This window comes from Jaculus jaculus, chromosome 9, assembly GCF_020740685.1.
Source record: "Jaculus jaculus isolate mJacJac1 chromosome 9, mJacJac1.mat.Y.cur, whole genome shotgun sequence".
Lineage (NCBI taxonomy): Eukaryota > Metazoa > Chordata > Mammalia > Rodentia > Dipodidae > Jaculus > Jaculus jaculus.
Genome location: NC_059110.1, coordinates 31,663,244 through 31,677,729, shown reverse-complemented (window position 1 = coordinate 31,677,729; position 14,486 = coordinate 31,663,244). Strand labels below are relative to the sequence as shown.

Sequence of the window (14,486 nt, the reverse complement as noted above, 5' to 3'; positions counted from 1 at the left end):
TGTGAACAAAAGTAATTGCTGGGCATAAAAACCAGGTTATGGCATAAGACTAGTTTTGCTCTCTTTCAGAATTGCTGTTTTGAAGTTTCCAACATTGGAAAACGATATAGACAATAGCATTTTATTCAGAGGAATATAATTGGATGGTCACTATCCCCCAAGTAGCCTGAACTGCCTACCCACTGAGGTGCAATAGAGATTCAGATCCCCAAAAAGGAGAGGGAAAAAACGAGGGGAAGGACGTAAGTTTCAAGAAGAAAAATTTTCATAGATTAGTAGCCTGGTAAGGCTTGGAATCGTAATAATCATCTTACTACAGAACTCAGATAAACAATTTGTGGTTATTTTTCAGAAATTTTAGTAGCTGTACACATTCTCTCCCTTTCTCTTTCTCTCTCTCTCTCTCTCTCTCTCTCTCTCTCTCACACACACACACACACACACACACACGCACACACACATGGACTCGGACACTGACACCGACAAAGTTTATGAAGTGCTGGCCAATGCCCATCCTCACATTGCTTTTTAGTCTAAAAATAACTAACTTTCATGTCTTACCAAGACTGACAAAAGGGAGGGCAAATCAAAGAAAAATTCATTTGGGAATCAGTAGAGAACCTTCTAGCAGGCTCTGGGTGTTCTTTTATTGCTGTCATGGACTTCAGATTAAATTATTATAGTTTCTTTGTTGTAGTACTCGGTCATTTGTGCATGAAGACAAAGGCAACTTCAACTTGATATTTCTGTCATCCCTGCTGTGGGAAGAGTCTTTTCCTGGTTTATAACATCAATCACTCTTGCAATAAATCTTGGGAATGGATATGGTCATTTAAATCTCCACCTGCACAAACAACAGAAAATAAGAGCTCATAAATCTCTACACTGGTGATTAACAAATTTTGAGTCCTCAGGAAAGATATTATGGGGGGGAGAGGGTTCACTAATTCATTAATAAAGACTGATTTGCTGACAATCTGTTTAGTTTACAGCATAGGGGGAAAGCAAACAAAACCCTGCTAACAAAACAAAACGTTAGAGGTGACTGAATTCCCAGCAGAGCCCAGGATTAGAGATATGATATCTGGATGTAGCAGAGGGGTTCCGACTCAGGGCCAAATGTTCAGTGGCTGCTTGTGCATTTTGCTCCTGCCCGGCATCCTCAATGTCTAATTCTAGGGGAAAATATCAGGCAACGTGAGATGCATTCAGTCCCTCTCCCTGGCTCCAGGACATCAACTCCACGGAGTCCCTGGGTTCTGCAGCCCTTCGGAGCTCTACTTACTCCCCGGAAGATTTTCCCTTTCCTAGAGAAAGATGATCTAAGCTAGGAAAAGAAGGAAACAAGACCCTCTCCTTCCTGAAAGTGTAATCCGGCTTTGTGGTTTCTAATGGCAGCTTTCCTTAAGGAGAAGAGAGAAGGTAGAGAAGGATATTTGCATCTTTTACCAAAAAAAAAAAGAAAAAGAAAAAAATCCTCATGCAAAGGTGAGCAACTCTTTTCTAAGACCATACCAAATAAATTTCTGAGAAGAAAATGTATGAAAAGTTTGCATCTCATTAGAAGAGTCTCCACTAATTGATTACCACCTCTTTCCTTACCCACCCCCATGCAGTTCTGTGTGCGTGCGCGCGAGCCTGCAATGGTCAAGGGTGTTTGTATCCACACTAGTGGTTCCTTGATATCTTTAAAGTGAGCAGCTGCAGATGCGTTTTTCTCTTTTAACTTGGTGCTTTCTCTCCATTGACATAAGGATTTTGTGAGGCACTTTATTTAGCCCAGGTAAAATGGGAAGCTATCTTCTTCCTAAAGCCCCGAAGGGTTAGAGGCTTTTAACCAGAGACAGTTGTGTCCCGTCTGAATTTTAATTGGTGTTTTCTTGGAAGGGGGAGGAGATGCACGGAGTGCTTATGAGATATGTTAGGTGGAAGACTTAGAAAGAGCAAAGAGTGTAACAATCATCCGGGACGCTGTCAGAGGAAGAGAAGGGCTTAGCTGATGGGCAGAGGCTCGGAGTTCTGAGTGTGCCTCCCTCCTAGGCCTGGACCACAGTGGAAGAAGGAGACCGGTGAATGCGTGTTGCAATTGAGTTAATTTACATTGTATGCTGGAAGTCAGGGCCTGCGCGAGTCTCCAGCACTTGTGAGAGGGGTCTGAAGAGCTTTGCTGGGCCCAGCAGGCCCCTCCCCTGGGCTGCACGGATCCGCCTCTCTATTCCCCAGATAAATTCCTAGTGTCCACCAAATTCCTCAGCGCTATCTCACTCCTCAATGGCCACGACTCCGACTCCGGGGGTGGGGAAATAGAGCAGTGCTTTCCTTCCTGCCGAAGCCCTAGCAGTCCAGTCCAGTTTCCACAGTTCTGCGAAGGGGAAGGGGTGAGCCCCAACTCCAACACGAAGTGGGTACCCCCAGTGGTTTCAGGGTTCTCTCTCTCTCTCTCTCTCTCTCTCTCTCTCTCCTCTCTCCCTTTCTCTCCCTCTCTTCCAAACATGTCCACTGGCTCCCTCAGCGATGTGGAAGACCTTCAAGAAGTGGAGATGGTGGAATGCGATGGGCTGAAAGTGGACTCCAACAAGGAGTTTGTGACTTCCAACGAGAGCACCGAGGAGAGCTCCAACTGCGAGAACGGCTCTCCGCAGAAGGGCCGCGGTGGCCTGGGCAAGAGGCGGAAGGCGCCCACCAAGAAAAGCCCCTTGAGCGGGGTCAGCCAGGAGGGGAAACAGGTCCAGCGCAACGCGGCCAACGCGCGCGAACGGGCCCGCATGCGGGTGCTGAGCAAGGCCTTCTCCAGGCTGAAGACCACCCTGCCCTGGGTGCCCCCAGACACCAAGCTCTCCAAGCTGGACACGCTCAGGCTGGCCTCTAGCTACATCGCGCACTTGAGGCAGATCTTGGCCAACGACAAGCACGAGAACGGTTACATTCACCCGGTCAACCTGGTGAGTTTGCCCGCAGCCCTGCCTGGGTATGCCCCTGTGGGTGTGGGTGCGAGGTTGGGTCTGGAGATGCAGGCGCTGGCGGGGAGGAGGGGGAGCTTGTGCACGTTACCCACTGCTGGCCCGGTGCCTCCAGAGACCACAACGCCCAGCCTCTCTGCACCAAGCGACCGCGAGTGATTTGTACAAGGGTTTGACGTGGCACCCCTGTAAGGGATTTCCAAGGGTATCCCTGGAGACTGTGCCAGCGCCATTTCCGCAAAGTGGCTGATGCGGGACAGGAAACTGACAGGATGCAGCATGTCGGTGATGACTACAAGACTTTTATCCCCGTATTATTTTAGCTGACAGCAGAACTCGATTTCCCCTTCTAATTCTTATAAACATCTAAGCTCTTTTTCAATTTAGAACACACACATACACATATATATACATACACATACATATATATGTGTATGTATGGGTATGTATATATAAACATCTAGCTCTTTTTCAATTCACAACACACACATATACATACATATATGTACATACATACATATATATGTATGCATGTATGTATATATGTGTGTGTATGTATGTATGTATGTGTGTATATATATATATATATATATATATATATATATATATATACACACACATCCCAATAATCATCTGGGTACGTCCATCTACTCAAATATTCTGTGCTTCTCCTATAAGTGAGTTCTCACTTTTAAGACTCAGAAATTCCAGCACATATCACAAATAATCAGTAAATTTGCTCAGGTGTTAGTAAAGTGGGTAGCATTGTATTTGATCCCACTCGCCTCACATTTAAGAACATGTTAATCTTTAAAAAGTAATGCTCATGGAGTCTAATTTTTGAAAATACAGGAAAAAAAGCAACGCTCAGTTCCCAATTGTTCGCAGATGCCTTTTGATGCTTTCGATACGTATTCTACTCCTCCTTTCATTTGACTTCATTTTAAAACTTGCTGGCACCGAAGAAAAACAACCGCTTAGTAGGATTTCTGTTTATATATGATAAGAACAAGATTCTGCTCATTGGCAAGCACACGTAGTGTAGGCTTGAGACGTTTTTCTCATCCACTGCTTCTGTCTCTAGGAATTAGTGGGAAGCAATGAAAAAATATATTTTGCTATGAAAAATATTTCCCCTCCAATTAAGAGCATTTTTAATGAGACAGACACTTAACAACCTAGAATTGAAATGAAATTATTTCCTAGAACATTTGCGATTGCTGCTCTCTTCGTCTTTAAAGTAAAAAGAAAACTGAAACATGCTTTATTACGTAACAACCTGGAAAAGAAGGAAGAGAAAATGATCACAAATAAAAGATCCCCGTGCTTTTTATTAGCAGTTTCCCCCCCCCCCTTCCCAACTAGTGGTTAACTTGAAACTGTAATCAAAGCTGGGCTTGCAATGGTGGAAAGGAACTGGGCACCATGGATGCAGATGACCAGAGGACCAGGCACCCTGACCGGGTCTGGGTCTCCGCAGACACGCGGGGAGGACGCTGCAGGACCCTGGTGTTCCGCCAGCTAGGACCTGCCCTGCTCCGGTCCCTTGGAGCCTGCCCCTCAAAACCCTTTCCAAGGACGTCAACCCACAGTGGGCTCTTTTTGCCTATATTCGAAAGGCCCATCACCACCACCCTGAGCTAAGTCTCGGCTTTATCCGGCCTCAGAGCACTTGAGGACAGCCGGCCTGGGGGTGGGGGGCTCCTGCGCCCTCTCCCGCGACTCCGCGCCCAGCCTCCCCCTCCCGCTCCGCTCACCGCCTCCGCACTCTTCTCCCCTGCAGACGTGGCCCTTTATGGTGGCCGGGAAACCCGAGAATGACCTGAAAGAAGTGGTGAGCGCGAGCCGCTTGTGTGGAACCACAGCGTCCTGACCTTGGAGGTGCGAGTCCGGGAAAGGCGCATTCCCTCCTGGGGGACCCTGCCCCCCATTTCTGTCCGTGCTGCCCCCTCGCATCGCTCCTCTCCCCATCCCACTTTACCGCGACGAGGAGAGTCCTTCCCAAGGCCGAGGAGCTCAACTGTACTTAACAGATTCCCAACTATTTAACGTTTATTAACTTCTACCGTGAATAACTGACTGCGAGCCTTGCTGGTCCAAGTGCAATATGTAATTATATATATATAAATAGATAATAAGAGCCTATGTGTATCTTTTTTGTACAACGTGATGTAAAGTGTAGATCGTACAATAGCTGACTTTGACAGTCACATTTATAAAATAATTCACCCAAAGAAATATATTTTTTTTCAAACAAGTTTTGCTACTTTCGAAAATAAATCTTTTCTTTATATTGCTAAAATGGCAGGCATTGGTGTGGTGGTTTTTTCTTTCAATTATTTGGACGAAATATTGAAAAGCTATGGGGAAGCTTAATGATAAAGATGGTTATTTTAACGCTCAATGCAAACGTCTAGTAAAAAAAGATTGATTTCCATTCTGAAAGTCCAGATCGCATTTTGTACTGAAATCTTTCAAAGAAATGCTTCAAGGGTTATTTTTTTTTTAAGCTCGTTAAGAGATTGTAACCGTAAACAGAAAATGGGAAGGCTTAAAGTTAATTCAGTTACCCGCCCCAGAGGAAAAACAAAATCCGATTTTCAGCTCGTTTAAAGTAGAATTATTCAGAGGAGCCGGACGGCCAACTTCGCATTTTCCATCTTCCCAGGCATGGCTGTGAGTCCCACAGTCCACGCTTGCAGAGAAGAGGGCAGAGGCAAGGGTAGCTCCGAAATTCGTGCCCTTGGGATGTGTTGTACCGTGTCCAAGTAATGGGGGTGTATATATATACACAATCAAAGACTCCATTAATTAACACTAGCCTTAACCGCGCTTGCTTTGCTTTGCAGTTGCGGTTAGCCCAAGCCTTAGCCCCTGCCACGACTTCCGGCGGACTGGGTCTTAGTTTAAACATCTCCCAGGCTGCGGCACGGCTCGCAGGGGAAGATTAAGTTGAGATAAACAGAGAGGCGAGGCGCGGCGAGGCGGAGCGCCGGGGACCCCCGCTCCCTCGCGGCCCGCCCGGCGCAGCCCGCGGCCGCCGATGCGCCAGATGCCACCGCGGCTGTTTAATGTTCGGGGTTATGACCGCAGTGTTTACAAGACGTCTTCGGTTATTTATACTGTTATTCCTCGCAGAGGGCCTGGAAACTTCCGCTTCGCTAGCTCTCCTTTCGAAGTTCACCCCCAACGCCCCCGCCCCCCCCCCCCCGCGCCCCAGCCCCCTTTTTTCCTCCGCCGGGTCTGGTACCTGCCAGTGGACGTCCCTTCAGCACTTACCTCCAGCCAATCTGGACGCTGCTCGGCCTGCAGGGAAGGGGCCGCCCGCGGGGCAGGTCCCCACTGCACAGCCCCAGCGCCTCGGGGTGCCATTCTCCTTCTCCCGGAGCTGGTGTGGCCTGGGTGACATCATTCAAGTCATTTGCACACCGCAGAGGAACATTTCTAGGTGTCAGGCTTTTCCTCACCCCCACCCCAGCCCAACTTGACATTCAAAAGTGCGCTATGGCTCTAGACCCTTCTACACCAGATTCCCCAAATTTTCCGGTCCCATCACTGCTACGCAAAGGACTGAGCCCTTCTCCTCCTCCTCCTCCTCCTCGGATCCAGAGTCCCAGAGGGGAGACTTTAGCGAACAGCCCAGCCCAGTTGTTTGCGGTTTATGTTCAGCAAACTGTGCAAGTTTCCAGTTTTTTCCAAACCAAATGCATTCTTGAAATTCTGAGCACTCCACGCACGCAGGCGGCCCCACGGAGAAGTGACTCCTCGCTCCCTCTGCAAAGTGAAGATGGATCCGTTTGACAGACTCGCTGCAGCCCGCTCCGGCTCCTGACCTGAAGCCGGGGGCTAAGAGTAGGAAGCAGTCATGGCTGCAAACTCCAGCTAGCTCGTTCCTCAAAGGGCCGGATACTGTTTTCTCATCCCTGCAAATAAAGATAAAGAGGATGATAATTACCATAGTAATTACACTCCTGCTTTCCCCTTTCACTGCCCCAAAAACCTCAATGTAGCTCAGATGAAATCATTTTAGTGCAAGCTCTTTATAACGAAAGGGTTTGTGAGGATGTGGGTTGTTTGCGCGAGGCGGCAGGTACCCAAACTGGCAGTGTCTCAAGTAGGAAGCTCGAAGGGGCGTGTATTTTTCAATGTACTGTCCATAGTCTTTTTGATCGCAAACTACAAGGTGTCTCTTCAATGCAATGCTGACCACTTTCACCTTCCACATCCCTCCACTGTTCTCCGAATTTGTGCAGAGCTGCCTATTAATGTAACTCCTAGGAGCTTGCTTGCAAAGACTGCCTGTGGATGTCTAGTAAAGCCAGATGCATACAGTGGCTCACGTGTCTAGAGTTCGTTTGAAACGGCAAGACTGTCTGCATTCTCTCTCTCCCTCCCCCTCCCTCCCTCCCTCCCTCCCTCCTTCCCTCCCTCTCTCTCTCTCTCAATCTCTCTCCTATATTAATAAGTAAATAATTTTGCTGTTTTGAGGTAGGGTCTCACTCTAGCTCAGGCTGACCTAGACTTCATTATGTAGTCTTAGGCTGGCCTCCTACTCACAGAGATCTTCCTACCTCTGCCTACCAAGTGCCAGGCTAAAAATACTTTTTAAGAAACGGAAAAACAAAACAAGATAACTCCTAGAAATACAAACCCCAGAAAACTTTAGGGAACAAACACAGAGAAAATAGAAGGATGACACTGATGTCTAATGACGAAGCCATCAAGGGGCTTCAGCAGAGAAGCCTGGAAAACACAGTAGTACACAGCATGAAGTGAATGGTGGGACAGAGATGGTGACGGCTGTGACTATGGAAGCCTCAAGACCTCTCCTACCCACGCATACTCCACGCCCCTCCCTCAAGCACTTGCAATCTAAACATCTCTCCTCCATAGAGCCTTCTCCTATACCAGATCATCCACGTTCCCACACTGACCGTGTCCAGCCTCCGTGCACTCCGCCTCTCACATCTACACCCCAAACATGCATCTGTCTGGCCACCCAGGGCAGAGGACAGACTTTTGTGTCCCAATTTGACAAGTTGTTTCAATACAGAAGTGGGGGACCCTTTTGCCCAAAGCCAGTAGAACCGGAAGTGAGAAATGAGGTGTGTCCTGTGACCTGTACAATATGAAAATTGTCTCAGAAAGAATTGGGAAAATAAGTAGAGAGGTGCCTGGAAGAAGCAAGTGTTTCCAAAAGTGGGTCTGGGAGTTCTCAAGAGATAGACATACTCAGTATGTGCTGCAGGAACAATTTTCTCTCTCGCTTGCTCTCGCTCTCTCATTGCTTATATGGTTTACGGTTTTTAAAAGCAATTTAGTGTGCTTTTAGCAGGTGAACCCACAGGCAAATTAGAGACCTTTTCTCAAAGAGAAGCAATAAACAGAGCTCTGGTATCCACTGGTTATGTACATTTAATCACGACACAGTGCCCTGGAGGACTTTTAAGCAATGGTTTTTCAGTGTCTCCTGGATGTTCTGCCTGGCAGAGAGGCTGGTTCAGGAGGTCTGGGGTGAGCCCAGAGTTGGCACAGTTCACAAGTTTCTACGCGATGCGGCTGCTCTGGGGGATATTTTGAGAACCACAGCTGGCCATCTGTGGAGTCAGGCAAAGTTAAGGCAGAGGGAAGGAAATGCTGATGGACAACGTTCCTCTCAAGAGGCTTCCAGCTCAGATCCAGCCTGATTCAGTCTTCTGTTCATTCCAGGTGATGTAGGGTTAGGACCCGGCAGGCTGGAAACCAAACCACTCATGCTTACAAAATAGAAGATTTGTTCTACCCTGGTGCTGTGGGTTTGTGCACTCCAAGAGAGATTCCAGTTATTAAGTGAATTAAGGACCTGAGTGAATTAGGGCCAGGCTAGCGCTGGCTCCTTTAAACCCCTAAAGGCGAAAGAAATCTAGAATTCCCTGACTCCAGCAATGAGTGCCCTCCTTTCCTTCCCAAAGCTGCAGAGACTCAGGGCTTCACTGCAGCAGAGCAATAGGCTGCGCTCTGTTTCGGCGCCCTAAGCGTCATTTGGCCAAACTGGGGTTGGGTGCAAGGACTCTGGGTGAGAATGAGGATGGGGTGCGCGCTACATAGTAGGGCGGAGTGAGGAGAGGCCTTTGGCGGGGGTTTTCTGTCTGGGGGAGCAGTTAGCGGAAGGAGTCATGGGGAGGAAGGTGTCTCCAGTCCTCACCCTGAGCCTTCACTGACTTCTCTCTGGGCCCCAGGGTGCAAGCACCGCCGCGCCCAGCACTGAGACAGATGCCCCTCTGAGAAGGTTGGGAGAGGAACGCAGGCCCGAGCCTGGCACCGCTGGCCGGCCGGCGAACGCAGCGTGCGGAAACTCGCTGGGTGCCAGCCGCATTCCTGGGCGCGTCTGGCTTCCTCCTGGGCTCCGGGCCGCTTTGATCTTCCGATCTGGGCAGGCGCGGCTCGCTCCTCCCAGCTAACCACCCTGAGGACCAGCTCAGAATCCTGCCCCAGGCAGAGGGTGGGGAAAGAGGCGACAGGAGCTCTTGGTACGTCGCGGAATCTGAAAGCTTGCTTCCCAAGAGCAGTATCACGGGGTGTCACACCCAGCACACGCGGTAGGGCTTGATGCCTGAATAAGTCAGTAGCTTTTAGAGGACGCGGAGAAAGAAAGTAGATGGAACGCAGTCTAGGGACTCCCTGCTAACTGGCTGAACCGTGCTATGGCCTCTTGGGCAGAAGTCTAGGAATGTGTGCTGACAAAAAGACAAAAGCCAGCAGATGAGGTGGGACCAGATGCGGGATGGGCTGGGGTGGGCTGGGATTGGGACGGGACGACGGGAAGGGACTGGATGAAGGATAGGGTGGGAGGTTTGATTGGTCTCCTCCCTCCCTCATATAAAATGCTTTTTTCCCCCCTTTCCATTAAAAATATTATTGCATCTCAATTTTGTTAGTTTAAAAGGTTATTTAACCATAGAAATAATTTAAGATACTATATTAGAATAAAATTGTCACATAATTTGATTTCCAGACTAATCCGCTTGGAATGATAACGTAATTTGTTGCTTCTTACTGATGTGGATTAGGCTTTGGAAGGGTGGGGAAAAAAAAACCTTTTGACGAAGTCTTTTATAGGATTCACCTTTCAGGACCTTGATTCCCTCCCCCATCTATAAAATGGTTGCTTTGGTAAGATAATGTACTTGTCAACAATGTCAGGTAAATGATGGACACTAATTTATATTGCTGTCCTCTTTTTTCTGGTTATTAATTTACTGGCATACCTGAAAGAATGATAAGAGATGCCTTTCTGGTGGTGATGACGTCCCTACCGGAGCATGCCTCCTGCTAAGAATCTTCATCGGCTCTCTCCAGAGGAAGAGGGAACACAAGAAGTGCCCTGATGCCCCAGTAACTAGTTCACGGAGGTCAAGGGCCCAGGATGCTATAAAATCACCCAGTCTTCAGCCAGGTGTCCGCTGCTCCTCTGTCCCCTGCCCGCCTACAGGAAGAAGAGCAAGGCTGGCGGAAGGCTGCTCCTTTGCAGGGCTGGGGCCGGGGCAGCAGCGCGAACAGCAGCCTGACTCAAGATGAGTAAAAGAGGAGAAAAGTTTGCTAGAATAACCTAACCAATAGTGAGTGCTTATTAAAGTCTAGTCACCGAGAGTGTGATTTTGAAAGGTTGTCAGGCTAAAGACGTGGCTCAGTGGATAAAGCACTTGCCCCACCAGGTGAGAACCCAAGTTCAGATCCCCAGAGCCCACATGAATGCTTGATGGCTGTGGTGCCCTGCCTGTAAGCTCAGCACCCGTGAGGAGGTGGCAGGGGATCCTTAGAGCAATCTGGCTAGTTAGAATCGCAGGGTTGGTGAGCTTTAGGTTCAAGTAAGAAAGCTTATCTCAATAAATAAGATGGAGAGCTATTGAAGAAGACAGTCAATGTCAAGCACCAGCCTCTACACACAACACATGTGTGCCCACACACATGCAAACATGAAAACACGTGTGCATGCGTACCACACACATGCACATGCAAAAAGAAAGAAGAAAGGAAGGAATGGAGAAAGAAAGAAAACTGTCACTGGGCCTCTTTCTTCCTCACTGAGACCTCACCACCATATAATGAGATCTTCAATAGATCCTGCCTTTGTGTGTATTTCTGCACCTGTCACCTTCTCCAGAAAAGGTATTATCTTCTTTCCTTTCTCGGTTTTCTTAGTTCGTGTCCATCTCCACTAGTTCCATGAGGGCAGAAATTGGTTAAGCGTGGCTGGCTCCCACGCTTCTTTCAGCACCCAGCACAAAGTAAGTGCTCAAGCAGGGTGCCCGCAGCTTGCGACAGATAGTGTGGGTGTTTGCTGATTATGATCACACTGCACCTCTGGTCACAGACTGGCTGAAATATATCATCCCACTTTAGTTTTAGAATTTAATGACATAGTACAGTACTCTTGAGCACTTTAACAAACTCTTATTTACATAAAAAACCTGACTCCATAATGCAAACAATATGCCAAATTTTTTTGAAAGTGCATCATTCTGAAACACTGGTCCACATTACATCAACTATGGACTCTCTTCATCACTGAATCCCAGGCAAGGACTCATGATAAGCATGGTGCCTTTCAGAACTGTTTTGTTCACAAATTCTGTCCATCACTAGGAACAGTCACCTCTAAACTTCTCTAATTGGTCATTTATTTATGAGTCTTGTCTACAATTCTTTCTTTTGTGGCTTACTTAACTATTAACCTATTTTGCCATTCTCCGATCTTACTTTCAGACATTTATCGCCCACTCAATAACTCTTTTCTCAACGACTTTTTCCTGTATTTTCATCTCCTAAAACAAAAACTCTTTCAAACATTTTCAATTCAACCTTAACACCATTTGCCTAAAGTTATCCTCACCACCTCCCCCTTCCCCAGGTTAAGGGCTCATTCCCATAATATTTCCCCCATTTCAGATGTGACACTCCTGACTTACAGACTCCTGACTTACAAACCAGAGGTTACCATAGCCCTTTCCTCAAATTTAAGAACTTCCTACAATGATTCTCCAAACTCAGGAGAACAGTCACTTATAATAAAGACTGTAGGTGAACATTCACGTGAATAAGTACATAGGAAGAAGTCTGGAAGAGTATAGGAGCTTCTGTCCACATGAAGTTCATGTGTACGACCTGTCCAGTGCATAAATGTGTTCACCATCCTAGAAGCTCTCCAAATCTATAATTTTAGGATATTCACAATTGATTATATCATTTGCCAGTGGTGATAAACTCAATCTCCAGCCCCTTTCTCCTTCTCAGAAATAAGTAAAGCAAAAAGTCCCCACTCTCTAATTATAAGATTGGCTCCTGTGACAGGACAACCAAGACCTATGGTGAAGCTTCTCAGGGACTCCTGCCACAAATCCTCTCATGAACATGTAATTAAAATACAGCCGGTTGTTAAGGCAAAGGCCAGAAATCCCAGAACTCTGGGTGTTGAACAGGAGGACCAGGTGTATACAGCCATCCTTGGCTACACAGTGAGTTGAAGCCTGGACTACATAAGGCCATCTCTTAAAAAAATAATAATAGGGGCTGGAGAGATGGCTTAGTGGTTAAGGCGTTTGCCTGCAAAGCCAAAGGACCCAGGTTCGATTCCCCAGGACCCACGTTAGCCAGATGCACAAGGGGACGCACGCGTCTGGAGTTCGTTTGCAGTGGCTGGAGGCCCTGGCGCGCCCATTCTCTCTCTGTCTCTTCCCCCTTCTCTGTCAAATAAATAAATAAAAGATATTTTTTAAAAAAAAATAATAATAATAATAGCAGGGCATGGTGGCTCATACCTTTAATCTCAGCACTTGGGAGGCTGAGGTAAGAAGATTACTGTGAGTTTAAGGCCACCCTACACTACAGAGTGAATTCCAGGTCATCCTGTGCTAGAGTGAGACCCTACCACAAAAAGAAAAAAATAAACTGAAAGAGATATTCATCACTCAGAAGATTCCAAGAGAGACTGAAGAGATAGCTCAGTGGTTAAAGCCCTTGCTTTCACAGCCTGATGGCCCAGGTTCACTTCCCTAGTACCTGCATAAAGCCAGGTGCACAATGTGAAACAGGAATTTGGAGTACATTTGCAATGGCAGGAGACCCTGGCACACCTATATTCACTCTTCCTCTTGCTCTCTCTTTGCCTCTTTCTGTATCACATACATACATACATGCACGCACGCACGCGCGCACACACACACACACAAGAAGACTCCAAGAATCTTAGGAGCTGTTGTGCTAGGAACCAAAATGTCAAAATGTCTATTTATTGTACCACGCAAGGACACTCCCCACCAAAGACTAAATGAAACCCATGACATCTCTAAACCCAGGAGAGTTTTTCCAATCAGCAGGGGTCATTTGATTGCATGGAATAAAGATCCATTCTAGCCGGGCGTGGTGGCACATGCCTTTAATCCCAGCACTCGGGAGGCAGAGGTAGGAGGTTCGCCATGAGTTCAAGGCCACCCTGAGAGTACAGAGTTAATTCCAGGTCAGCCTGGACCAGAGTGAGACCCTACCTTGAAAAACCGAAAAAAAAAAAAAAAAAAGATCCATTCTAGCTGGCTGGAATTAAAAGGAACATGAATTGTGAAGATCCTCCAAGGAATCCCTGGCTTGAATCTCTTGTCAGAAAATAAGCAGTTTAAAAAAAAAAGGAAAACTAAGGAAAACTGAAAAGTCAAAAATGAAACTCCTCTCTGGAACTCTTGCAGCCAATCTGCATTTGCTTCTCAGCCACTTGAGTGTCCTGGCTGACTTTCTATCACGTCAATTTTTTCTGACTACATGACCTTGGCTGCTGACTGTGCTTCAGCTCCACAAAATCAGTTGCAAACTCTGCCATTCAAAATGTCCTCCTTATATACCTAGAATTTGAATTTTCAGAGGTCACTACTGACTTGTTCTAGGAGGTTCTGATTAGATTGTCCAGGTCAGTTGAACACTTCTTGTCCTTTTTCAAAAAATTATTGACAACTTCCATAATTATAGACGTTAAACCATTATAATACCCTTCCCCTCACTTTCTCCTTCGCAACTCCACTCTCTATCGTATCTCCTTCCCTTCTTAGTCTCTCTTTTATTTTTACGTCGTCATCTTTTCCTCCTATTATGAGGGTCTTGTGTAGGTAGTGTCAGGCAATGTGAGGTCATGGATATCCAGGCCATTTTGTGTCTGGAAGAGTGCATTGTAAGGAGTCCTACCCTTCCTTTGGTCCTTACAATTTATTTATTTATTTATTTATTTGAGAGAGACAGACACAAAGAGAAAGACAGATAGAGGGAGAGAGACAGAATGGGCGTGCCAGGGCTTACAGCCTCTGCAAATGAACTCCAGATGTGTGCGCCCCCTTGTGCATCTGGCTAACGTGGGACCTGGGGAACCGAGCCTCGAACTGGGGTCCTTAGGCTTCACAGGCAAGCTCTTAACCGCTAAGCCATCTCTCCAGCCCAGTTCTTACAATTTTTCTGCCACCTTTTCTGTAGTGGACCCTGAGCGTTGGAGGTGGAATAGAGATATTT

General features: G+C 47.0%; 1 protein-coding gene across 3 annotated transcripts; it reads left to right on the top strand.

Annotated features, from left to right (window-relative positions):
- Positions 1 to 1,078: 1,078 nt before the first annotated feature.
- On the top strand, positions 1,079 to 5,267 carry Tcf21 (transcription factor 21). 3 transcript variants are annotated; one of them, XM_045158004.1, is made up of 3 exons: positions 1,079 to 1,488; positions 2,513 to 2,942; positions 4,744 to 5,267. In XM_045158004.1, the coding sequence occupies exons 1-3, from the start codon at positions 1,481 to 1,483 to the stop codon at positions 4,831 to 4,833; spliced, it is 528 nt and encodes a 175-aa protein (XP_045013939.1). In that variant the 5' UTR covers positions 1,079 to 1,480; the 3' UTR covers positions 4,834 to 5,267. The 3 variants fall into 3 exon arrangements, with proteins under 3 accessions (XP_045013939.1, XP_045013938.1, XP_004651247.1); XM_045158003.1 differs by lacking the exon at positions 1,079 to 1,488 and adding an exon at positions 2,091 to 2,143; XM_004651190.2 differs by lacking the exon at positions 1,079 to 1,488 and having other exon boundaries at positions 2,186 to 2,942.
- The last annotated feature ends 9,219 nt before the right edge of the window (positions 5,268 to 14,486 follow it).

Excerpts from the sequence above, each read along its gene's own strand:
- Tcf21 (XM_045158003.1), top strand. The coding sequence starts at position 2,106 with ATGCTGGAAGTCAGGGCCTGCGCGAGTCTCCAGCACTT. Across the intron at positions 2,144-2,512 it reads TGCGCGAGTCTCCAGCACTT|CGATGTGGAAGACCTTCAAG; the intron begins GTGAGAGGGGTC and ends TGGCTCCCTCAG. Across the intron at positions 2,943-4,743 it reads ACATTCACCCGGTCAACCTG|ACGTGGCCCTTTATGGTGGC; the intron begins GTGAGTTTGCCC and ends TCTCCCCTGCAG.